At 42.7% G+C, this 27,383-nt stretch overlaps 1 protein-coding gene across 1 annotated transcript; it reads right to left on the reverse strand.

Moving 5' to 3' along the window:
- Positions 1-619: 619 nt before the first annotated feature.
- On the reverse strand, positions 620-27,116 carry SLC22A16 (solute carrier family 22 member 16). The gene is made up of 8 exons (XM_056856488.1): positions 27,048-27,116; positions 12,650-13,126; positions 7,684-7,801; positions 5,380-5,926; positions 3,816-3,943; positions 2,370-2,479; positions 2,182-2,281; positions 620-829 (listed from the first exon to the last, which is right to left on the reverse strand). Exons 1-8 carry the CDS (start codon positions 27,095-27,097, stop codon positions 620-622), a joined length of 1,740 nt encoding a protein of 579 aa, XP_056712466.1. The 5' UTR covers positions 27,098-27,116.
- Between the last annotated feature and the right edge of the window lie 267 nt (positions 27,117-27,383).

The raw sequence follows: 27,383 nt of genomic DNA on the forward strand, positions 1-27,383 counted from the left end.
AGTCATTTTACCTGTGCTAAGCATATATGATTAAGACCAAAGTACAGTCAACATTCTGTTTGACTAACAGAATATCTCCTTTAATATTCAAAAAACATGAATACCATCTGCACATCCCACAAATGTAGGTTTCCATCAGACGTTGTAGCCCAGCTACTTAAATAACAATGCCTCTAAGAATGGGACAAAAGTGTAACTCTGTACCTATCACTAAGAGATCATTGCCCAATTTCAATAGCTTTTTCCTCCACTCTACAAGAACTGTCTCAATGCTTCAAGCACATGGAAGTACCATTTCACAATCCTGCCCTTGTTGTCAGTACAGGGTTTTTTAATGAGGTGACAAAAAAGACATAAGGATATAAAAGATAAAAGTGTTAAGTATTTTTTATGAATCTCACAAAAATACTTTTTAAAATAAACATTATTCACTCCAGATATTAACAAGATACTTCAGGGCCGCTCCAGAACATTTTCTACAAATCTCTGTTTTTATATCTCCTTTGCTGATATAGCAAGAGAATATATCGAGTACAGCACATGTGTTATCCATGTTGTTGGATAGTACCAGTAAAGGAGCTCAATACAATATACGGTAACAAAGATGAAAACAGAACTCTTATTCATCGATGCCACGTGTCTCCGGGCTCAGCATCTCAATCTTCTCTGATGCTCCACCACTCTGGGCTGGAGGAGGTTTTTCTGTGCTGCTGTTTTTGGCACCCAGTTCTATAGCTTCTGCCCAAGTATTTGTCAGTGGTTTTCCAAGAGTTTCTGGCAGCATCAGTGTTAATAATCCACTCAGAAAGGCCATGATTCCAACAATCATCTAAAAGAAAATAGAGTTAATGAAAACAATTGATGTGAACTGCAAAAAAGAGGGGGACTGGGTTGTTTCTTTGCTGTGGAGTACTCTGGTTTTGGTACTGCCTGATTCCTTAATCTCATGTTGCCTTTTAAAAGGTTAAATTTAAGGTGGTGGGTCTCAGTATATTTTGGGGAGGTAATGATTGTTTGCTGCAGGGTTTTTTTATTACTGATTACTATGTATTGTTTTTTATTGTTGTTGTTTCAAAATTATTAGCTTTATTGTAAGATGCCCTGAGTGCTTTTAAGTAGAAGAGTGGAGTATAAATTTTATAAATAAAGACACTGGGCACAGGTCTTTCCCAGCACTTTTAGCTACACACTACAGGGACTGAATCTGGATATTCTATACCCAGAATATACCTCTGAACTAGAAGCCCCTTCTATAAGAACCAAATGAACAGGACATTTTCTGAAACATCCATGAGTCAGGATAAATAACAATAGATGCATAAGTTAGCATAAGGGTAAACAAGTTAATGGTATTCTTCGGAACATTATAGGTGATGTACGTAGAAATAAAGTGTGCCTACTGTAAAAATTTGGTGCAGTATGGACTTCTCATTGTGTAATTGGTGTAAAGGTTCGCAAGATCCTGACTTCTATATATCTTGTCCATATATATGCTTATGCCTTTGTGTGAAAAGTTGTTAGCATCTTGATCTTTCTTAGAAATACATGCTTTCCTTGATCATGATCAATCAATAACTAAAAGAGTTTTCTACACCAGTTGTTAGTAGTGTTTGGACCCCTTCTTTGAATCCAGCTGAAATTGGTTTTTCTCTGTCATAACACACTTTCAAATTTACCTCTCCGTAAGGGCTAGAAACTTCTGCACTAATACAGCGTGATCACTGAGTTGAGCAACATACACAGGTAAATGGTGGGGATTAGTGGCAGAATACCTGTTTTGTATGCAGGTGGTCCAAGGTTCAGTTCCTAACATCCCCAGTTAAAGGATTTCAGTTGCTGGGAAAGACTTTATATGATTGAGACCATAGGAGAGCTGTTGCTAGACATAGTAGACAACAGTGAACTAGATGAACCCATGATGTGACTTGATATAAGGCATATGCAAATCCCCACTAGACTTACACATTTGAGTGAATAATTATAGATGGACCTACCTCCAATGAGCCACAGTGGCTCACAAATTAAAACAAAATATAAACAGCTTTGGCTGCAAGCTAGAGATACACAAGTGGAGTGTGTTGCACTGCTCCTGCAAACACACACAGTTGTTCCTGCACCTATCCACCAGGCCCTTTGGTTGACGCAGTCAGGCTTGACAGGCCTAGTGAAACAGACACTTACCTGTGGCATAAAAATCCAAACACTTGACAGATAGACACAGAAAGGTGCCACCACACTTCCTACACGGCACATCATGCTCCCACTTCCAACAGCAAGGGACCTGAGTGGTAAACAGACCGCCTGTTTTAAACAGAGACTGCTGTGTTTTCCCACAGCTTTAACTGCAAGGAAAAATATGGTCACCTTACCTTACGACTGTTGGATAAAGCTCTGCTGTATACAGGTAAATAAGGCCAAATGCAACACCTATTGCAAACTTTCCGACCATATTTGCTATGATATTTAGAATCCTGGAATCCTGTTAAGAGGAAAAATAATTTTTAAGGCAATTCCACACACCCAGCCCCCATTACATTCCAAAATTCAGATCATACACCTGATTATTTTTAAACACTATAATCTGATTACATGGTTAACCGTTCATAATAGTTAATATTTTTCTTTTATTAACCCTCTTAATTCAAGTACTGTATTGAATCATGAAAGGACAACATTTTTCATAACAATTTTAGAATTAGTATTGTGAAGCCAAAGACTCCAGTTTGATTAAGTTCCAGCTAAATGTGCACAGTATCACCCTCTGCAAAGGATCAGTATTGCACCTGTTTCATACATGGATTATTGTGACTGTTAATGTAATACCTTTTCTAGCATTTGGCCCAATACTTTAAGCTATACTTTAAGCAATGAGTTAGAATTGGTTGCAGTGACCACCAACCAAGCCAAGATATCATCTTATAATTTCTGCACCATGACCCTAGCCAGGTACAGCACAGCAGCATCAAACTGCTGTCAAGGCTGAGCCTGCCTTGGTGCAGTAACCTAACCAAGCTTTACCTGGGATTGGTCTCAGTGACTCCCCAAGCAACACACACCATAAAGCAAAAGAAGGGTTTATTGAAGACGTTCAAGAAAAGCAATTAAAACAAGGCGTACAGTTCAGTGGCAGTGGAATTTGCAAAAATAACAAAACTGACCAGCTATCCTAACACAGCATAGTTGGTTCTTAAAGCAAAGAATTCCAGAGCATAATACAAATATCTTATTGGCAGCAAGGAGGTGCAGGGAGAAAAGGATAAAAAGGAGATAAGGATTCTTCTCTGCTGGCCATAAACTCCTGACCTCCTCATCCAATACCTGGGCAGTGTCCATGGAACTTTCCAGGGTGAAAGTGACACACACACCCCATTCACAGCTAAACTGTGTGAGCTAATAAACAGGCCTGAGTAGATGGCCTTGATGAGTGACCATCAGTGTGTGTGTGGGAGGGGTGATTGCAGCTAACACCTGCAGAGAATCAGAGAACAGTGAGTTTAGCTGGAACTAACTGGAAAATTCCTCTAGGATGGCTTCTCTCTTAACAGTTACATGGCACAGAACTGGCCTGAGATGAGAGGAGATGTAACAGCAACTGGGGACAATTCATTTCCACAACATTGTTGAAGGCATTTTGGTTCTTTCAAGGTCTGTGAACATGGTGTGATCATTTGAACCCAATGTGTACTTTAGCTTTTCATGACTGAATTGCATCTGACAAGCAGCATCACAGGGTGGATTTGAGCCTCTTGCACTGTAGAATAAGATGCAGTATGTTCTGTGTATTTCTCTATAGGATCCAGGCGCAAGTCACTAACCTGAGGTATCAACATTAAAAGAGCACAGATCACAGCACTTGATATGAGGAATGGGATCAACGTATTTCTTCTTCCCACTCTGTCCATTCCTATGCAAGCAATGACATATGCAGGAATTTCCACAGCACCTGCCAGTAGAGAATGGACTTTAATTGCCTTTAAATGCATAGCTATTTTTATGCTTGGCATAATTTTGATCTGCTCTCTATAAAACATTTGTTTTATTACAAGATCTGGCATCATGTAGTGCCTAAGAGCATGCATTGGAAGCTCCTTGTTCGAGTCTCAAATCAGCCATAAATTCACAAGCTCTGTTCTCCTCATCTGCAATGTGCGGGTAATAATAATGATCTGCCTTACAGTGCTGTACAGATTGCTAAGGTAATGAATGTGAAATACATTAACCACTCAACAAAAGTGCTATATACAAATACTAATTACTAATAACTAACTTTCCTCGCATGAAACAGTTACCTGTGAAAAGAAAAAAAGGGCTGCAGCACCTTATATGCTTTTGTTTGCCTCTAAGAGGCATATCATTGTGGCATATGCTTTCATTTGCTAGAGTTCATTCCATCAAAACTAAATGCAAGCACACAGAAACCCCTTCAAGATTGCTGGGTAACTGGAGCTTTTATGGCTACCAACCCGATCCTAAACATGTCCAAATAATAGATACAAGCTTGTCAAGCAAAGTGAAATACTCTGAAGCCTAGGCTACTTCAACAAAAGTGACTGACTCGCATGCTTAACTTGGGCTTGAAAATATTTCCGTTTGGGTGGATTGTACCTTGAGTGTTTTAACACACAGAGGTCAGCAAACATCCAGTGGGTTTCACACATCTCTTTTAAAACTCTTTTTCAGTCTTGTAAATTACACTTTCACAAATAATGATTGTTAGAACATACTCAAAAAATACTGCAATAAAAAACTTCTTCATTAATTTTCTCAAGGAACCCCATAAAATAGCAACTGATAATGCCACTTTGAGGGTATGTGGCAGCAAATCTTGTCCTCTGCTTCAGATGTTATGACAAAGATATTTGTGATACAACAGCATCCTATGCAAGAGCAGTTCAGCATCTCATAGCTCCTCTACCCTTGTTATTTTCTCTCTTTGCCATCATATGTATGCAGCAGAGCTTGGTGCCCAGGTCCCATTTCCATTAAGATGCTGTCCTATAGGGGTACAGGCAGGCCTGCACTTTATTCTCAAGATCTTTCCACTCTGAGGGGGAAGGATTTGAGGGTGCACAGCGGCACACATTCACATACCCCTACACAGTGTGGAAAGGATGCTGGCCTGATGCCTTATTGTGTGGACAGGGTTCTGAACAACTGTGCATAAAAGCCCTAAGTGAGGCTATCTGAAATACAACTGCCCTGAGTTGTATGGTCAAACATGTGTGTGAAGCTCTGCATTTGAAATGGCTAATATACTATAATTTGAATGGGAGAATTAGGTTTACCTTGGAAGTCATTCACGAGGATAACAATCACTAGACATTTATAAAATAAATGATTGTATTTCTTTTGCAAGTAAATTACATCAAAAATATTTACCTATGAGAAAAAGATTTAAATATTCATTGCCTCCAAGGTTCACGGAACTGAGGGAGAATACATAATATCCTAAACTCCCTGTGAACCAAACCAGCCAAACTGTAATGGTCCTTCTTGCAATGTGCCAGTTACAGAACAGATCTAAGATGTTGTGCTTCTTCACGGGAGAATGGCCATTATCACCCGTTGCGCTATTGACTAGGTCGCCTTGGAGTGAACACAGTTCAGAAATTTTACAAGGAGTGCTTACTTTACTCCACCTTGCCATTACATTAATTACTTTTTGGGCTTCTTCGTATCTTCCTTCCGTGAGCAGCCAGAAGGGCGTCTCTGGGAGCATCCAGCAGCACAAGATAAAGGGAAGAGTTGTTAAGGAGAGGCATATCTGGTAGGTCCACCAGGTCTTGGCCAAATAGCCTACCAGGGCCACAACCATAATCCCCACAGCAAAAAATGCATGGATATGCATGGATGCCCATGTGCGATACTTTATGCCAACATATTCAGTCACATAAACAAAAACTACAACTAGATAACCGCTTGAGACCTGAGGGGGAAGAACAGAGAAAGAAAAATGGTTTCAGTCCAGAGTCCTTGTATTACAAGAACAGAAGGCAAACATCAGCATTTCTAAGCTTCTAAATCTTTAGTGTTGCAAGATCAGCAATAAGGAGAAAGTGATGATGTAAACACAAAATGAAGAAATTGTGCTGGATGTGTCTGTGTGTATATAAATATAGGATCCCATCCAGCCAAAAAGAGCTTATGTGGTAAAGTGCATAGTTAGACTAGAACCAGGGAGACCTGAGCTCTTATATCCTCTTAGGGGCCAACAAGACATGACTGAGATCACGAATTTGCACTAGTCTCATAGACTCAAATTACAGTTGCAGTCATCCCCAATTAGATCAGGGCAATGTGGGGAGGGAGAGTGTGCTGAACCATTTCACCCTTGCCCTGTTTTTTTTCTAATCAAAACTAGGACCAAAACACATTTATTACAGTGCATTCCTGAGGCTTGAGGCCAAACACCTTAGGAGGCGACATGGCCCCTATGCCGGCATCCATGCCACTTGCACCATGCAAACTGGCACGGATGCCAGGATAGTGCCACTTGCGCCGGCCCCTGAACAGCTGCAGCAGAGCTGCCCTCAGATGCTGGCTCAGCCTCCTGCCAGCGTCCTGGGAGGCGTTCCCAGGGCATTCCAGGGGGTGCAGCTGCCGGTAGGCTGCTTCCTAATCCTTTTCAGCCTTGGAATGCCCCCTTAAACAACAGCAGTGCGGAGCCAGCTTTTTGCTGGCATAGCATTGCTGTTTTGCTGGCGTAGCATTGCTGGGCTTTTCCCCTTCCCCCTTTTCTAAATTTTACTTTTTAAAAGCCCTTTCCCTCCCCTGCAGTGGCCAAACCTCTTTAGAGGCACCACAGCACCGCCATGGCCATGCCGTCCCCAGCCGTTGCAGCTCTCAGGAATGGGGTGTAAGTCTTTCGAAGGAAAAAAGATTCTCCTCTTTAGCCCACTTGTTTTCCTTGGCAGGGCTATAACACTGCTGTGGCTCCACTTGCAACCAGAGAAATGGAACAGCAGTGAAAAGCTTAACCCCTCTCCCCTCCCTGCGCAGCCCTAATCCGAAACAAAAGATACAGCACAGTGGGAAATAAGCTTTAAAAGATTGTTGGAAGATCTAGTCCATTCATGGGTCTCGCAGCATCTCATCTGTTTTGAGCGTTGCTTAAGAAACCCCCTGATTGATTTGTGGCCAGCCTTATATCCCTGCTTAACTCGCCTCACAAAATTGTTGTGTAGGAAAAAAATAGGACAATCTCATGTTCACTACCCTGTCTACTTGGAAGTGTGGTATACAGGTGTAATAAAACATTAAACATTTAAAGTCCTGTTAACTCTGCAGCTGAAATCAGTGGGATCTTGGCTCAACTGCACCATATACATTAAGGTATATTCTATATCAACTTATGTAAAAGAGGTAAGCAATAATCTACAGATAAAACAATAAGCAGTTCCTGCCTGTGCAGATTTTCATATATATAGTGAGGTACCTGAATATAAATAATATAATATAAATATAAATAATATAAATATATTTTACAGTGCAATCCTAACAGGGTTACACTCTGCATATCCTAACTCCATTAAGGATTACACTGTTTGTCTATTGGGTTAATTTAATTCGTTTTAAACCCACTAAACCTATTTAGTCTTAGTTCAAATACTTTGGCATAACAAGTTTGGGGACCGCAGCCACTTTGGGAAGAATAACAAAGATAGAATAAATGTTGGTTCTTACCATTGCAAGGAGGAAACGGACAATCACAAAACTATAGTAGTCAAATGTGAATGCCACTGCAACACCAAATAAAAACTGTCCAGTGCTTGTAAACCACATTACATGTCGTCTCCCCATTCTGTAAAATGCATATAAAACACAACCATAATTGTTCCAATGCACGGCATTAGAAAAGCATTTATAACTTAGGGGCTTGCATTGCCCTGATTTAATAGAATGTTCCAACAATGCCATATTTGAAGCTGTCTTACTACAACAGCCCAAAGTTGTAGTAAGAAAAGAAATAGCTGAAAACCACAGGATAAAACAGATTTCTATTTATCTCTTTTTAAAGAAGGGAATTATTTCAGTGATTTTTTCTACTTTGACACAGAGTTCATGGCATACAATAATAGGCTGCATCCCCAGAGCAAGCATTCTCCGTTCTGCATTGCTACAACAGAGCTTCCACACAGGAGTTTTCTGCACACTTTCCTCCATTAAGCTGCCATTCACACTTCATTTTTCCATGCCATGCCACCAGAGGGCTTTAAAAAACTGTTTAAGCACTATAGCAATTACCATTTTTAAAAAGCCCCCCCAAAGCCCTCTGATGGTGCAGCAGGGGGAATGACAGCCACAAGGAACTGATGGAAGGGAAATGGTACCAATGTAGATGGAACCTTTAAAAATTGTGCACCTTCCCATCCAGATGACACACCAACTCGCCTGGGCTGCGTTCTTTTGGACAAGATCATAGTACGCCAAGTCTGAGAAACAGAATGCTGAGCATGGGGAAAATCTGAAAAATTGATAATTAGAAGGCAACCTACTGTGGATGCTCCCAGATCCTGTGAGTTGAATCCAACCAGCTTTTCCACTGGAGAAAAAAGGACAAGACATACCCTTTGGCCAACCAAAAAGGCTATGCTGAGGATCATAAGACCTGCTTGGACAGAAACCATGTGGGATGAAAAGTATAGTAAGAGGGGAGAATTCAGCAAGATTGCGCCAAATTGCTGGCTGGATTCAACCCTGTTATTGGATCAGGAACTGTGCACCCCACTAGGTTCTCTATGCCTGCGTGCCTGGTTGCAGTCAGTAGATTAACCCAACTGTATGACTGATAAAGAATAGATGCTCGTCCCCGCTATCGGTTCTAACAGTGTCAGTCCTTTGTTTGGAGGGGTGGGGGACTGAGTCCAGACCCACTTTAGCAGCCTCCAACAAGTGACAATAATTATGACAATAATCTTTCTGGCACTGTGCTGATCAGCAGGTAGACCTTGCAGAGATGCAGTCAGCACACTGCACTGGCCACAGGGGTCCACTGGAAGACTTTGATGTCACTTGTTTGCAAGGTTTTGTTTGATATTTTCAAAAGATGCAGATATGTGCATTTGCAGCAAGTACACCAGTGTGAAAACATTATTACAGCTGCTCTTCCAACTGGGATTGTGTCCCATGTCCTTCAGACCTTGCCTCTGCCCCATGAAGCCCTTGTCAAGAATCACCATGAGCAGAAGAGAAAGGGCTACAGGACCAATATTTCGACTGTTTGATTGCTCTTTCTTTGAACATCTTCCCCATCTGTCCTTTTGGAGGTTGTCCAATAATAGGGAGGTTGCGGAAAGGAAAGATAGAAAGAATTCTGTATTAGGACAAAAAGATCAGTGAAGCAAATGAGCGCCCAAGGAAGGATTTCGATTGAATCCAATGATTTCCTTTCACTAAATAAAAGATTTCTTCTGTCAGAGGAAGCCTCTCATTTAGCAGAAGGGAATCCTTTGGGGCCAGACTTCTATGTGTGCAGAAGAGGAAGAGTGAAGGAACTGAACTTCTCAGCCACTTTTATTTTCTTTTATTATCTATAATATATTATGTTCAGTCCCTTATTTTTGCCTTCACCTGCCATTATTCCCCAAAGCTACTGACATTATTTATGGCCTGGGCTGCTTCCACACACTAATGGTTCTTTGTGTATCTCTTGTTGCCACTGTGAATGCAGAAGCATTCGTATTAGCAACAAAATATCTACATGGAAGTTTCCCTTGCATTTTCCATGCCCCAGACCTCTGTGGTTGTCATCTTTCTCCCTTACACTGGAGGACTTGTTTTAGATTTTTTTACAGCAATATAACAATCTGTTGCGAAAGTGTACTCATTCCCAGCTTTTTAAAAGTAAGTATCCAGCCCTTTTGGTTGAGGAGTAATAATCAGACACACAAAGGCTTAACATTTCTCTTTATAACTCCACAACCACAAGGTCTACAGACTTACCTTTAAAAAAAAAATTAAAGCTGGGAGAAAGGCAGACTACTAAATAACATAAATAAATAGATACGTCCATTTTTGCAATGTTTTGACACTGTAGAGATACAGTTACTACCCTCTGACTGCAACTATACGGATTGATGTATTGAAAATGGTGCTGATGTAGGCAGAATATGCAAAAATGCACACTTTCCTGTCCACACAACGTCCAAAGGTGTTTTGACTGGGATCTTTCCAAAAAGATCATTCCAAAACAGGTTTGGGAAAGATTACAGCAAAGCAAGGGAAAACACAGAAGCAGCATGCACTGAGGATTTGTTATGTGGATGTTCCTGAAACAGAGCTGCCATACATTTTTTAAAAATTAAATGTATGCTGTTTAGAAAAACTCTACAATATATTTAAATAAAAATATAATAGAAATGAGCTCAAGAGGCTCACTTTGGGGGCAAAACTATGTGGATCTGCTAGATGAGAAGAACATGCTGTGCATAAACAACATGGAAAAATTTAAAATCAACATGCTGAATAGAAAAACAATGACATCCTGGCAGAGAAAACAATATGCTTATAGAGCAGCCCCTTTCTGCATTGCATGATAGTGGAATGTTGCATGATAGTAGTCTGCAAAATAAAAATTGGATGGCTTGTTTTGACTAAGCACAAATGTATGGAGCCTTGTCCATTTTATTACCTGAAGTATGCAGTTGCAAATAGAGGAATGTATCTACTGTAAAAAGCATTGAAGAATTGAAGGAAGTATTGGAAGATGTACAGGAAAAAAGATGGGGCAACATAATACATTATTCACATAATTAATGTGAAATACGCCAACACTGCAGAAGATAAATTATTCAGGATGGTGAAAAGCTAAACAGATTAAGATGGATTTCAAACAGGTGTCTCCTGATTCAATGAATAAGCAACAAAATGCCACATGAGATCCAGTGAAATTGTCAAGTGATGCACAATGGCAGAAAATACTGACCTTCACATATACTCATAGAATCAGAATTAGCTGTGACTTTTCAAGAAAGATTTTGAGGTCTAGGTGGCTAGGTCACCAAAAATGTCAATTCATTATGCAGCACCAGAGAAAAAGGCAAATTCCATTAAGGACTATTACAGTACAGACCAAAGGAAGTAATGTTCCACATACTGCATGATAAACTTATGGAATGCCACAAAAAGTGGGGAGAGAAACTAACTGGCATAGAACTAACTGGCACAGAGGACAGATTTATCAACGGCTATTGACCAGCATAAATGGCTATTGACCATGATAGCTAAATAGAAACTCTACGTTCAAAGTTCACTCATACTGGGAACAAACAACTAAGAAAGGTTCTGGTCTTCACATGCTTCGTGAAGGACATTTGGCTGATCATTGCTAGAACACTGGACTACAAGAATCTTTAGACTGATACAGCAAGTGTGTTCTTATTTTCATTTGATGTGGTGGGAGTTTTGGATGGGTGGAAGTCAAAAAAGGGGCAGCTGAGAGATAAAGGTGTTAAGAAAAAAGAACAAAGTGTATGTGCAGAGAGGGAAGGAAGAGAAAGAGAACAGAGAAAGAAACAGGAAAGGCAGAGAGGACAAAAAAAGAAAAGATTTAACAGAGAATGGGTTCAATGAAAGAACTGGGTTTTGAAGTATATCAAAAATGCTTCCACCATAGAAAGGAAGGCTGATGCTCCAGAGGGACTAGATCTACTTGTGATGGAGGAAGTGGAGTTGGCATTTACACAGAAGGGTGAGAGCTTGCTGTTTGTATAGCAGGTTAGTGCAGTGGCCAAGAATGCTACCTGTAAGGTGCATTTGGTTCACCAACTTTCTTCTTTCTTAGACCATTGATCTGGCCTTGCTGATCCATTCTTTGGTAACCTCAAAGTTGGATTATGTATTTTATTTATTTCAAACATTTTTACGCTGCCTTTCCACCCAATCAGGGCCCACAAGGTAGTGAACATAAAAACATTAAAACATCTAAACAATTAAAAATACAGTTAAAATTATAAAAGTCAATTAAAAACAAATAAACATCACTGTAATGTGCTTTTCCACTGGCAGCCTTTGAAGACATCCCTGAAACTGCACCTGATTCAAAATGCAGCAGCCCAACTACTGTGAGGGGCTAGCTATTGAAAAACTGCTACACGGGCTGCCAGTTTGCTTCCAAATTCAATTCAAGGTGCCAGGGATCTGGTTTTGACCTTTAAAGCCTTTCATGGCCTAGGACCCACATCTCTAAAGACAGCCTCTTCCCCATTTTCCTGTGTGCCAACTACAGTCCTTAGGTTGCTACCTATTGGCTGTTTCTCCAGTTAAGGTAGCCTGAATGGTATCAATCACAGCATGTTCTTTCCTACTGTAACTCCCACTCAATGGAACTGGCTCCCTGAGGAGGTGAGGAGACACCGTTTCTAGAAATGTTTAGGAGGTGTTGAAAGGCCATTTTATTTGCTATGGCTGTTAATGGGCTGTAGGCTGCAGGCATTTTAGGGGAATGGGTTGTTTGGGGTATAAGAAGCAGCTGCTTGACACAGATGAGATGGGCTACCTGACATGCCAGGAGCTCCAAAGTCAGGGGTTAGGTGGCATCGTATTCATTCATTCATGAGGCTATCTCCCAAGGCCGCCCAGTGAATTTCTCTGGAGAGTGAAGATTTGAATCTAAGCCTCCCTTCTAGTTTAGGCAAATTCAGTACTATACCTGTCAGCAATGTCTCCAAAAATCACAGCTCCAAAAAGGACTCCCAGCATGAACGTCGGCTGGGTTAGTTTTGCAAGCCATTCCCGCTGACAGACTAAATCCCACTCCGTGACAATGGTGCTCTGCCATTTGGTCCGGTCATAGATGAATCCATCAGTACATGCAAAATCAGTACTATTGCCACTGTATTTGTAAGTGAAATCCAATGCATCGTCTCGTCTGGACCTGCTGCACTGATTAAGTTCCCAAACTTCTCCATTTTCCAGGAGGACCAACATATAACTTTGTGTTGATGTCCACAGTGTCCAGGCATCCTCCATTCTTGAAACAGATGAATTGTAAATCAGAACATTGCTCACATTTCCAAGGACACCACATACAAATTTTGGTGTAACAGCCAAGAAGACAGAAGATAAGTAGTGGATGCCACAAGAGATAGCCTGAAATGCAGCTGCCAAATAAACCCATGCCTGGTATCTGAAAATGAAAACAAAATCATTTGTTATAATTATATATGTATATATACCATTTGGGGAGGGAAGGCAGCATGGTATAGCCCAATCTCGGCAGATCTCGGAAGCTAAGCAGGGTCAGCCCTGGTTAGTATTTGGATGGGAGACCACCAAGGAATACCAGGGTTGCTGTGCAGAGGAAGGCACTGGCAAACCACCTGTTAGTCTCTTGCCATGAAAACCCCAAAAGGCTGCGACTTGACGGCACTTTACACACACACACACACATATACCATTTGAATCACACTGTTATACCCTGAACATACATATTTGTATATGAGAAAATTCCATTTAATTCAAATACCTGAGAGATAGCCATGTCTGTTGCAGCAAAAACAAAAATTGAGTACTGTGACACCTTAAAGACAAACATATGAATTGTGGCACAAGCTTTCATGGACAGGAATCCACCACATCAGGTATATGAAATATATTCTACTTGCATAAAGAAGAATGGTAACAGTGGGGTCAAAAGGCAATGAAATGCAAGAAGTACGGACTGTGACAACTCTTAAGCAACACTGATATATATTCAAGCAAAGGAGCAGCAACACAATCTTTCTAGAGTTGCTAAGGTAATTTAATAGCTGTAATGTGAGGGGAATCTGTGGTCACAACTGAGCTCTAACTGGATAGTGTCAAACTTCCTGATGAATTCTAATTTATCACATCAGAGTCTCCCAGAATGACATAAAGTACAACTGAAAAGTGCATTCTACATCCTGTGAAGCAAACAGCATAACTCACATTGATTTTAGTGGATCCAATTTGCCTTTGTGCACGTTTTTTAAATGACTCTTTTCTACATTAACAAGTAACACCATCCAAAGCAAAAAGGTATTTGATGGGCGCTTTGTTAAAGTGCTTTATGATAATATGGGTTGGGATCACTGAAAGGGTTCATGGAAGAAACATAGAAACATAGAGCTGGAAAGGACCTCAACCCCTCCACAATGTAGGAAATTCACAACTATCTTCCCTCCACTCCCCCAGTGACTCCTGCTCTATGCCCAGAGAAAGCCAAAAAATCTCCAGGATCCCTGGAGGAAAATTCCTTCTTGACCCTAAAGTGGCAACTGGCATTACCCTGGGCATGTAAGAAAGGGCCACAAGAGCCAAGTACTGACTCATTCCTTCCTGCCCTTGCTCTCATGATCTGCCTAAGTTCACAGAATCAGCATTTATGACAGATGGCCATCTAGCCCCTGCTTAAAAACCTCCAAAGAAGGAGAGCCCACCACCTCCCAAGAAAGCCTGTTCCACTGAGGAACTGTTCCAACTGTCAGGAAGTTCTTCCTAATGTTTAGCCAAAAACTCTTTCGATTAAATTTCAGCCCGTTGATTCTGGTCCAACTTTTGGGGCAACAGAAAACAACTCCACACCATCCTCTATATGACAGTCCTTCAAATACTTGAAGATGGCTATCATATCCCCTCTCATTTGTCTCCTCTCCAGGCTAAACATGCCAGCTCTTTCAACCTTTCCTCATAGAACCTGGTCTCCAGACCCCTCACTATCTTCGTTGCCCTCCTCTGGACACGTTCCAGCTGGCAGAGTTGAACTTTCCCCACTTTCTCCTTCCCCAGGAAGTCTGCCAATCCTCCCCAAACTCCACTTTGAGGTTCAGGAGATCCTTGTAAACAAAATACACCGGGGGGGGGGGGGGGGCTGCAGCAACAAGAGGGAATGAAGTGACAGGACAGGTGGCAGGTTGCTTGAGAAAGAAGAATGATCTGTTCTGCCAGCACCTTCCATGAATTCTTCTGGTCTTATTACTACTCCACACATACACACAAAATACAATAGCTGGCTAGACAGCATCAGTATTTAAAAGACTTCGCTCAAGAAAAAGTGATGTGCCGGAGGTGACTGAGACACCTGGATTAAAATCCCAAATAGAATATAAGCTTGCTACCTGGTGTGATATTTCTGCGTTTTAGAAAAGTAGCCCGGAGTATATTTGCAAATGAGTACCGCAAATTAAGAAATGGGCCCCACTTCAACAAGTTTGAGAACCAGTGATCTAAGTGGCAAGTATAAAGCTTACTTGGTAGTGGTGCTGCAGGCCTATAAAGTTTCTTGCATATGTTTAGAAATAACATTGTGCAGCATTTCCCTCCTACTGAGAGATGCTGGGAAGGGCCATTCTTTACTGCCCCAGCAACAGGGTTTCAGTCAAAATTAGCCTCCCACCCATCTATAGCGGCTTTTAAGGGAAATTAAAGATACCTGGCAACTCAATCACAGATCTTCAGCATCCTGCCCATGCCACCTGCCATTTGCAATCTTACTGCAAGGGCAGCTTGCCTGCAATACACCAGGTATGCATCATTACATTTTGTGGCACAATCAGGGAACGGCTCTGGGGCTGGGTACAGAAATAACATTTTCTCATTAACGAAAATGTGGTTGTCTTGCAGCAGAAAAATGATTATTGTTCTCCAAAACTAGAGAGCAACAAAGTATTCATTGATGTCATAAATGTGTATACACATCCCAAGAGACACACACACAGTCATGTGGAAATGCCTCGATAAAATACTATCCAAAACGTATGGCCACGGAAGAAGAAACACAAAAATTCCACCAGAAGGTGTTGTATTTATTCTTCTCTAATCAGAAAACCTCAAACCATCCCACAGGATTTATACAGCACCAAAAATACTTTTATTACTTCATCTGCCCTACAAAATTGCTTATTCTCAGACAGGCAGGCTTCTGTTGGGCACTGCAGTTTTGAGAGGTGTTTTCAGGGGGAGGAGAACTCTTTCAATAACAGATTACCAATGTAAAGTTTTGCTTTTTATCTTTTTTTAAAAATGATGAAAAGTGTTCTTAACCCAAGTCAAAATAATTTTATAAAAACATATTTATAAATTTCTTCCATTGGTGTACAAAATTATCTGAAAGGCAGAGTTGGACGTCATTGAGTTTGGCAGGCTACAGAGCCTGAAGACTTTACAAGAGATGCTTCTTCGTGTGTTACTCTGGATGTCACAAAAGCCTGGCTTCATCAGGGCCAGCCAGCCCAAGGGTCTTTGGTGCCCTAGCCAAGCCAGGTACCCACCCACCCGAGGGAGGGCTGGCTTGGCATCTCTCCAAAACAGAAACAGGCCCAAGGCGGTCAGTGGAAGACATAAATATGTACTTTGGATTTTTACTTCAGCAAATAATGAGTAATAATTAACAACATTCAATGGGTCTGGCCAAGTATAATCCTAATTTCTCCCTCAAGCCTTATTGTTTGCTGGCACCCCAGGATTTTCACAAGCAGGTTTGCCTTTTCCAGAACTCAGTCCCAAAAGTTTGTCTGTCCCTGGTCTATCTCATGGGTTTAGGGCAGTCAGCGTGGTATAGTGGTTAAGAGCGCTGGACTCTAATCTGGAGAACCAGGTTTGATTCCCCACTCCTCCACATGAGCGGCGGACTCTAATCTGGAGAACCGGGTTGTTTTCCCCACTCCTACACATGAAGCCAGCTGGGTGACCTTGGGCTCTCTTAGAGCTCTCTCAGCCCCACCTACCTCACATGGTGTCTGTTGGGGGGAGAGGAAGGAGATTTTAAGTCAGTTTGTTTCTCCTTAAAAAGTAGAGAAAATTGGCATATAAAAACCTCTTCTTCTTCTTCTTCTATCAAATAACTCATCTATCAGTCACCAAAGAAATATCCAGAGCCTGATACCATCTTCCATAAATGCTTTCTTTAAAAACCTTACCACATAAGACCAGTCATATCTCTTGTTACTGTGCATAAAATGGATTGCAACTGTGAGGCAGACTACAAGATATTAACATGCCTAAGGTCACCAAGTAATAGTCATGGCTAGGTTAGGATTTGAACCCAGAGCTCCCTGGTCCAAATCCAACACTGTACTTCATGCCATATAATAGCATCTCAATGGCTAGCCTTGTCCAATTCAGCTTCTCTCATTCTAATTGGACTACTGGAACAATAAAATGAAAAAGCCCTATGTACCCTGCCCTGAGATCGGAGCAATGATTGGTTAACAAATGTAACAAATTAGTAAACTCTGTAAATAGTCTTGGTACAGAACAAAACAATGGGATAACCTTTTGGATCTTTGCCGGCCTATGATTCCATCTATGACTGGATAAGCACAATATCCTGTAACGACGAGAGAAGATAAATACGATATCTTGATTGAAATCAGATTTGCTAAAGGGGTGTGCCAACATCAAAAATAAACTTCTCAAAATATGAATACGGAAAGTACATCCTGACAATATCTCATAACAGAAAGGCAGTGACAAATCAGACTTAAGCGAATTGTCCCTTTGGACTTCCTGCATTTTTATTTGTTAAGTATTTAAGGAAGAAGAACATGCCATCAGGTCAAAACCAACTCATGGTGGTCCCATGCCACAGGGCATTCCCTTCAAGAGTCAAGCAGAGGTGGTTTGCCACTGCTTTCTTCTGCATAACAACCCCAGTCTTCCTTGATGGTCTACCACCCAAGTACTGACCATGGCCAACCCTGCTTGGCTCCCAAAGCTCTAACAAGCTCAGGCTGCACTGAGTTATTGGGGCTGTGTAGTTGAGGATCTGACACAAATATTCACTGCGTCATGAATAAAGCCTCAGGCAGCCTTTTGATTGGAGGTCAAGCTCCCATTCTCATAATGAACTTACCAGTACTCTACAAGCTACAGACGCTAACTACCGTACAAGTCATGAGTTAGGAATCCTGTAGTAGGAACAGTGGTGGACTCTGATCTGGAGAACCGGGTTTGATTCCCCACTCCTCCACATGAGCAGCGGAGGCTAATCTGGTGAATTGGATTTGTTTCCCCACTCCTACACACGAAGCCAGCTGGGTAACCTAGGCAAGTTACAGTTCGATTAAGAGCTCTCTCAGCCCCACCTACCTCACAGGGTGTCTGTTGTGGGGAAGGGAAGGTGATTGTAAGCCGGTTTGAGTCTCCCTTAAGTGGTAGAGAAAGTCAGCATATAAAAACCAACTCTTCTTCTTCATATATATAACAATCAGAAAGGAACAGAAATTGTGTTCATTTTTAGTATCCTGCCTCCCAGGTTTACCTATTTTTCTGAATTTTTGTATTTCTGGGTTGCTTTTTTGTGCATTGGATTTGGGCACAATTATGCCTGAATCAAAACATAATAATTTTGTGTCAGGTGGGAATGATGTAATGTACACATGATTCATTCACCACTTACCAACATACCTGCAAGTACCAACATACCTGCAACATACCTGTACCCAAGAACAAAATGCAGTGTTAGAAACAATGCACGAGGCTTGCACATGAAACAGCTGAGATGCATGTGTGTTCACAAACATGCACATACTCAGATTTTGTTTATTTATGGAAGGTGCATCTCACCCTTTCTCCAGGGAACTCAGGAGTGCCCTGGAAAACTATTCTAAACAATGATATGAACCCAAGGGCTCTTTCTGAGCTTGGTTTATAAACCAGGACTTTTCTTACATAAGTTCCTTCAGGATTTAAAATAATACATGAAGGATTTATTAAATCAGCTATTCCGACATGCATTAGGAACCACCAACATGGCTGAAATCAAATTTTTAGAACATGGAATTATTTGGAACCTGATTGACAGCCATCCAGCATGAGGCAGAATGAACAGTTTCCCTGTTTCACCTAAAGATTTTAGACACATGGATGATTTGCAGGAATGCTCCCATTTAAAAAATTTTACATGAGGAGTAATCCTTATCAGACTACACAGTAATATGCCAGTAAACTAACCTGCATGCGAAGTATAATAAAAAGCTTGCAGATTGGAAAAGTAAAGATGATTATTACTAGAAAATAATCAAAGGTCAGAGTTGTCTATTCTCTTTAAGCTAAGCAAATAATATAAAACATGAAATCAGCACCAAAAACATACATTACGGAAGCTAAAATGGTGAAGCTGTAATTTATTGCAAAATGTTTGCAATATTATTTTTTAAAATCTCCTACAGGAGTATCATAAACATTCCTTAGAATTTCAATCTGTTTTCCAAGAATATACTTCTACAGAAAGCATAGAATATGGATAGAATGATGGGCTAGTAAAATAACTGTACAGGCAATTTGGGAGCTACAATCCTAAGAACACTTTCTTGGGAGTAAGCCCCACTGAATACAATGGCACTTACTTCTGCACAGACCTGCTTATGATCACTCCTGCAGGGATTTAAAAATGTATGCATACTCTTAATATGATTCTCATGATACTAGAAGCCCTTCTCACAACTGCAGTTATCTGCTGCACTCCCCCTTATGCATATGCTTCTAGTCGGCATATACAGATGTTTGCTCCAGCTGAATTTTAATTAGAATCTGTTTTGCTGTATTTATTGGTTTTATTGTCTGTTTTAAGTTTTGATGCTGTGTTGTGTGTCTTGTGAACCGCCCCGAGTCCTCTGTTGAGAAGAGGGTATGGGTTATAAATTGAATAAATAAATCAATAAATACATTCTCCTTGACAGCAAGAGCAGGCAAGCCCAAAAATGAACAAACATTCAGAGATTCAATTGCACAGAAGGAATTCAGAAGCACTGCTGAGTTAACCAGCCCAGATACTTCCTCACCTTGGCCAAAGTAATGTACATATAATAGTTACAGTTTAATAAACCTATCAAGAATGAAGCAGAAGACCTAGGCATGGCCAGCATGAGACCTGTTACTTAATTCCACATAATGCTAATAAGCACTTCACAGCCCAAGGTCAAGCATATGAATTGTACCACTCATCCGGTAGATTCTGTGGCAAGTAAACAATTCCTTCCTAGGACCCACAGATAGGCAAAATACCACTGCATTGCATTATCAATTGTTTAGCTTAATTGCTAGCTAAGAGGAACACATCTTAAAGTGCCACCATATGCTTAGTATTAAACAGAGTAAAGCAGTGGTGACTATGTGCAAGCTGCTCTATTACAACTGAAGGCTGGTCTGGGGCTCCCCACACACCTGAGCACAAGCCACCACCCAACCCAGTCCCACTGTCACCCAGCCTGGGAAAGCTGCACAGGGACTGCCACCTGGCCCAGTCTTGCTACTTCCAGCCCAGTCGCAGGGCCACCACCCAGCCCAGTCTCACCGCTGGCAGGTCCAGTCCAGATGAGTAATGCAGCTGTGCTACTTACCCAGATGGAGGCCACATTGCCTGTCCAGCCAGTCAGCCTGGTGGCAGTGCTGTGACCAAGCCAGGCAATCTAATAACCAGCTTATAAATTATCATTGTATTAATTACTTTGCTTTTTCTTCATTTTCCCTTCAACTGCCAACTACTATCTTAAGACAATTTCCTAGCATGGTACACCTTGGTTTGTCTGTCCCACTAAAAACACAGCATATATTGAGGTGTCAGGGAACCTTTCAGGACTGAGATGTATCCTTGGAAGGAACTGCACCAAAGCATAGAGTAGCTCGAGTCTTGAAAATGAACAGCACAGAGAGCCTAACAACATAGTTATCATAACCATGTTGGCAAGATGTGTTCCACTGTAGGAACCGTCCGTCGTATTCCAGCCAATTCCATCAGATCCATTGTATTCCAGCAGATGCAGGGTGCAAAGTTTTCTCTCTAGATGGAGCCAGTTTTTGCAGTGTGACCCCATAGCTGTCAGCCACAGACCAGACAGTTCCTATAGTTGTGGAAGAAACTCAAGAGAACCTGACTATTCTATTTCTGAAGTTCTGTGGTTTATCAAATGTTTTGCTACCAACAGTTCAAGAAGATAACATGTCTGCAGCTATCTTATAAGGTAAAAAGGAAAGAACTTCTCTCGCCCACCCTGCACATTAGCATGCAGGCCATCTGAATTGGACAAGCAAAGGGTATAAGATAGCAACAACAAACAACAACAATAAAAAGGTAATCCAGGCTTTCTGAGTGCCAGTTTTCTCCTTCATCTTTCTGTTTAACACCACATTGTCTATTAGTCATGTTTCAGCATGACTACAATTTTGCTTTGTTAAAAATAACGTATTGACTCAAACTGCATTGTTAATTGTGTTTTTTAAAATCTCTTGAAAATATTTCAATTATATATAAATAGTAAACTTGGAAATTTTGTCATTCCAGCTCCAGTGCACAAAGAGCACCTGTGTGCAAATAAGCATCTAGGCGTAACTTGCTTATAACTTTCGGCCTTTCTTCAAAGCGAACATTAAATAATAAACTAGAGTAACAGCCTTATCTTTACATGACAGCAGATAGATTAAATGATAGTTGTGAGAACAAACAAGCAAGTGTGAAATCAATGGCATAATAAGAGAAGATCCTACAGAAGAATATAAATCAGAACTGAATAAAAAATGGGTGTTTCTGTCTTTGCCAATTTTATGATTGAAATGTAGATGTTCTTGTTTGGAGGTTCTAGCAGGGGAGCGCAGCTATCGTATACCCTTGACCGAAGCACGGTACACTCTGTCTATCTGGGATGGTCGTCCTCTTCCACCGAGCGCACAGCTTCGGGAGGGACGCACATGGAGCGGTGAGGGAGGTAGGGGACACCCGCCTAGCCAGCCAGATCAGTCGAATCAACCCTGGCGATCAATGGGGTGACAGATGTTGCAGCCAGATCGCCCTCACGAATCATCAGAACAGTTTAATGATAAATGGCAACCATTTTACAACTATTTTCTACTTAGTTCATCGATATATGTAACTGGATAGCATATTAGTATGGTAATAAATGTTTAATGTGATTTAACCCACACGCAGCAAAAAAATACACCCAGTAGAAGGGTTTTTTAAGTGTTTTATGAACTTACTAGATTGATAAGATTTCTTTTTTTATCTCTGTGTTTATGTATATTACTTAAGTCTATTGCAGACGGATTCCTTTTCCCCTTTCCCCTTTTTTCCTTTTTGTATCCCATAATTTCAAAATATCAAAAAAGAAATGTAGATGTAATTCATGTAAGAAACTGGCAGGATACTTCTGTTTTCTTTTTACACTGAAATATTGTGAAGCCGCATCTCACTTACTGTGGACCAGCTCCTTTGGCTTCAATGACTACCCACCAGGTTAAGTGGTCTGGGTGTATGTGCCTATACTTCTGGCTGCATGAAATTATCACACATATCTAAACCTCTGCTACCAGAATAAAGATTTATGCTTTGGGATGGATAATCTGTGAACTAACAAACACATGACAGGCTTCATAGAGGGACAGAATGTTTTACTGGCAAACAAGTCAGAGATACTAATTAACCTGAAAAAACAAGTGACTGAGGAAATACATACTCAAAGGAACTACAAAGGCCAATGTTTTCTTAGCTGTAAAACAAAACAGGAGTCTAGCAGCATTTCAGAGATTTACTCCAGTATTTCTGAGTCATTGAACTGAGCTTTGACTCGTGAAATCTTATGGTGGAATAAATTCTAATAGTCACTAAAGTGCCACATGACTCCTGTTTTATTTTGCTGCTACAGACATAAGAACATGAGAAAGGCCCTGCTGGATCAGACCAAGGCCCATCAAGTCCAGCAGTCTGCTCACACAGTGGCCAACCAGGTGCCTCTAGGAAGCCACAAACAAGACGACTGCAGCAGCACCATCCTGCCCATGTTCCACAATACGTAATATAATAGGCATGCTCCTCTGATACTAGAGAGAATAGGCATGCAGACCAACATGGCTATCTTGCAGGAATTTGCTTAATAGTGGTTTTGAAAATATGTGGTTAAAGTTTAACAGCCCATTCCTGAGCCTTCGGGGGCCGGGGGGGGGGGGGGACGGCGTGGCTGAAGCTCCACCGGGTGCCTCCAAAGCTGTTCCCCGACCACTGAAAGGCTTTAAAAAGCCTTTTAAATGTTTTTTTGTTTGAAAATGGGGCACAGCAACACTGTTGTTGTAGACGGTGTATCTGGGCTGAAAGGGGTCAGGAAGCTGCCTACTGGCAGCTTCGCGCCCCAGCACGCCCCGGAAACACCCCCTGGGACACCGGCGCAGGGTTTCGCACTGGTGGGACACCGGCAGGAGGCCAAGCCAGCGTCCCTGGGCCATGCTGCCATGGCAGCGCAGGGAGGCAGGCATGAGTGGCCCAGCGCCAGCAGCCCTGCCTCTCACAGCGGTGCAAGTGGCCGGGGCACCGGCTCAAGCAGCCCGGATGCCAGCACAGGCACTTGCGCTCCTCCTGAGTTCTTTCCCACCAAGAGCTTAAGAATGGGCTGTAACTGTGTCCTGGAGATTTAACTGATCAGATTTGGAACTAATCCGTGGGGTTTTCCCCCTGACTTTTTATAATACCAGGTATCTGCTAAGAGTACAGCTTTCAGCAGAAAACTAACATGAGAGAAAGAGAGAACTTCTTAACCTTCTCTTTGTGCCACTTTCTCCTTGAGCAGAAACTTGAAAGTATCCTCTCTACCGACAGCTTTTTGCATTGTCCAAGTAAGAAACACACCTTTGAGTTTCAGGTTCCTATATAATAGAATGCAAATCCAGTACATGCAAACAAGCACACCTTCTCCCTTCCTTCCCTTCTCCTCCCCCTTTTCCCTTCCTCTCTTTCTTTGTTTCCTTCTTCCCTTCCTCTCCTTCTCTTCCTTGTCTTTTCCATTTCCTATCTTCTCTTTGCCTTTATAGTTCCTCTTTAGTTCTTTTGATAGACCCTAATTAGACCTCATGCTTCCCTGTTATTTTTTAGGTCTCCCTGTTAGGTCCCTTCGGGACCAGTCTCTCTCCCTGATTAAGAATGATTCCCTCAATTAACCTGCTTAAAACAAAATGAGGGACCATTACCAGGGTACCATTTTAACGATTGAGTTTTTAAGTCTCATATGGTTGAGAAGATTTCATAACACATTGCTACTCGTTCACCCCACTTCCCAGTGTGGTGAGAAGTTCCAGTGTTCAGTTTCTTTTGGATGAATGGAAACTAGCCCTATGGTGTCAATCTAATATTTTTTTTGGTAATATCTGCCTCATTTCAATACAGTTTAAAACAGGCTATATATCCTCAGAGAGCAAACGGTGTAACTTCTTCAAGACCATGCCCCCCCTTCAGCTCACTCCTGCTACAAACAGCTCCCTTTTTGGGTCACCCTGCCCTCCCTTGCAGGTGGAATTGCCCTTTACCAAACCAGCCGCAGCATTCAGAAACATTAACTTATTTTGTCTTTCACAGTGATCAAACTGTCCAAATGATCAACGCTGTTGTGTCACACGTAATTATTTACTTGGAAATTATCCACGTTAAAAAAAACAACCCGGTGTGGAAAAATCTTACTCTGCCAATGCATATCCACTCAGGGAAAGCTGTTGGCTCCTATAAGTAAACACATAGTTCTATTGTAGTTCCCAAACTTTTCGGGCCACCGCCCCCTCGGTTCCACAAACTGAACCCCAGTGCCCCCTTACCCTATCCTATAAAAAGCATTATTCAAAATAGGGGGTTTGCACAATAACAACAATAAAATTTCAAAACAGTAACAATTAATTGCACACCTATTCGAAATCAAATTAAAACTTTTTAGTTTGAATTGATTAAACAAAACTGATGAACTTGACCCAACGGTACCAGCTCTTCAAAGTCTGGAAAAAAGTGCTGATAGTTTCCACCAAATTTGCCAGGGTGATGCCATAGCTTGATCTATTGTAAATTAGTGAACAACACAGTTGAAGGGGCCCACCTCTAGGGCCCCCCTGTTGCCCCCTTGCCTCTTAGTGCCCTCCAGGCAATCCCACTGCCCCCCAGGGGGTGGTACTGGCCACTTTGGGAACCACTGTTCTAGTCCAAGAACTTCACAAACAAATGCCATTTATGCATGGGAGGTTTTGCCTTGGATCTGTTGCTCTCCAGATGCACATTTTCCCCATCCGAATTCTCAAAACTCAAGAATAAGCCCCGATGCAGAGTTTTGAGAATCTGGATGGGGAAAACGTGCATCTAGAGAGCAGCAAATCCAAGGCAAAACCTCCCAGGCATAAATGGCCATACTTTTCCGAATTCTTCCCTTCACACGAAGTCATCTACAGCCCTGTTTCAGAGCTCCATACACATTCCTTTGCTCCATGCCGACTGAGAATCCCCCTTCCCCCCAAATTCACACACATTCCACATTGGCGTGAGCTGCGCCCCTAATGCTCGTGCTGAGGGCCAGTGTGTAAGAAACTGTGTCAAAAGTATGTGGGACCATTCCCCATCTCCTGGGTTATCAATGAAGTCACAGTAAAGTTGGATCTGCCTAAAACCTTGCAGGGGGTACACCCGGTATTCCACGTAAGTTTGTCGAAACCCTTTGTGCCGGCCCCCGAGTGGCACCCCGAACCCGCTGCGGCAACCCCAATCATGGTTCAAGGGGAACAGCATTTCGAAATCTCCAAGGTCTTAAATTCCAGGGCATGGAGAGGCCAGCTGGAATACCTGGTACACTGGAAACATCTGAACTCTAGCCATGACGAATGGGTGTCCGCTGTACACGTGAATGCCCCCACCCCGATAGCTGAATTCCACCGTAATTAGCCCGCCAGACCGAGAGATCCCGGGGAGGGGTCTTTGGGGAGGTGAAATGTCAGCTATGGCTTCCTGGCTTCCGGCCTCTGCCCATCCCACCCACCCCCACATCTACACCTCAATGGAGACCTGCCCGGCTAATCGTTACTGAGTCACCAGGGCCCCCGGAACAATGCCTGGGAGCCCTGGCAATCACCTAGCTATTTCACACATTGGTTTCATGTATGGTTTCTCCTGTGAATAGTTACCGGCTGCTACCTTCGGTATTGTTTCCTTACACCTAAACTATCAAGGCAACTCTGCCTCAACCCGCCCCTTTTATATTATGTCCTGAAACGAATCAATCCCATTGTAGGAATCCTTTAAACGTCCTGGTGTTTCCCCGCGTCCGCATTCTAGCCTTATGTCTCAACGGACCTACTGAACCCGCCGGCTTTCTCTAATAAAACTTTTCAACTCGCGATGACGTCTGGAGTAAAGTTCCTTAGGAGAGAAATGCCACGAGGTACTGAAGTCTCACACAGTGTGGGGGGGGGGACCCAGTTCCTTGGCGCGCCTGAAGCCCAGCCGCGGCGACATGTGGGGCGAAGGGCAAAGGCTTCCGTAACGAAAGGCGCGCCTCGAGCCCCTGGCGTCAAGGGGGCTGGGCACAAAGCCCAGTCTCTTCACCGACCAAAAAAAACTCTCCCCCCCCCTATATACAGGCGGCACGCCGGGGCTCAGGCTCTGCAGCGGGTCCATTCCCACGAAAGAGAGAGAGAGAGAGAGAGAGAGAGAGAGAGAGAGAGAGAGAGAGAGGGAGAGAGAGAGAAGGAAGGAAGAAAGAAACAGAAAGAAAGAAAGAAAGAAAGAAAGAAAGAAAGAAAGAAAGAAAGAAAGAAAGAAAGAAAGAAAGAAAGAAAGAGGGAGAGAGAGAGAGAGAGAGAGAGAGAGAGAAGGAAGGAAGAAACAGAAAGAAAGAAAGAAAGAAAGAAAGAAAGAAAGAAAGAAAGAAAGAAAGAAAGAAAGAAAGAAAGAAAGAAAGAAAGAAAGAGAGAGAGAGAAGGAAGGAAGGAAGAAAGAAAGAGGAGAGAGAGAGAGAGAGAGAGAGAGAGAGAGAGAGAGAGAGAGAGAGAGAGAGAAGGAAGAAAGAAACAGAAAGAAAGAAAGAAAGAAAGAAAGAAAGAAAGAAAGAAAGAAAGAAAGAAAGAAAGAAAGAAAGAAAGAAAGAGAGAGAGAGAGAGAGAGAGAGAGAGAGATTCTCCCAACTCTACCCGGGGGCTTTTTTTGGGGCTCTGGGAATGCCGGGAGGGGGGGGGGGTCGTGCCTCTCGGGAGTGGCCGACCCAGGGCAAAACCACTCGTGCGCCTGAGCCAAGAGGCCGGAGCGGCCAGGCCAGGCCGGCCCAGCGGCGCCCTCCTTGACCGGCGTTGCCCTCCTTTACCTGCCGAAGTGTCCCAGCGAGTCGAAGAGCAGCTCCAAGTTGCGCGCCATGGCGGGGGCGGCGGCCGACGTGCGCCGGGGAAGGACGGAGACCCATCTCGGGCGCTGCCCGGCCGTCGCCCCCCGCCCCCCTGCCTGCCTGCAGCGGGGTGGGTGGGAGAAGGAGCCGCCCCTTCCAGGCAGCTGGTCCCAGTCCGAGCGGCTCCCTCGCGCGCGCGAGAGGCGTCCGGGGGGGGGGGGGTCCGGCCAGCTGGGCTCTGTTCGCCAGTCGCCCCGCCCCCACGCGCCCCCAGCAGCAGGAGGCCCGTCGGCGCCCCCCAAGCCTGCTGGCCTTTCC

The sequence above is a fragment of the Euleptes europaea genome, chromosome 10 (assembly GCF_029931775.1).
Source record: "Euleptes europaea isolate rEulEur1 chromosome 10, rEulEur1.hap1, whole genome shotgun sequence".
NCBI lineage: Eukaryota > Metazoa > Chordata > Lepidosauria > Squamata > Sphaerodactylidae > Euleptes > Euleptes europaea.

What these genes read in the sequence shown, in the direction of transcription:
- SLC22A16 (XM_056856488.1), bottom strand. Translation starts at nt 27,097, where the DNA reads ATGGCGCGCAACTTGGAGCTGCTCTTCGACTCGCTGGGACACTTCGGC. An exon ending in TCGCTGGGACACTTCGGCAG is followed by an intron (nt 13,127 to 27,047) that starts GTAAAGGAGGGC and finishes TTTCATTTTCAG; the next exon opens with ATACCAGGCATGGGTTTATT. An exon ending in TCCGTTTCCTCCTTGCAATG is followed by an intron (nt 5,927 to 7,683) that starts GTAAGAACCAAC and finishes CTTCCCCCTCAG; the next exon opens with GTCTCAAGCGGTTATCTAGT.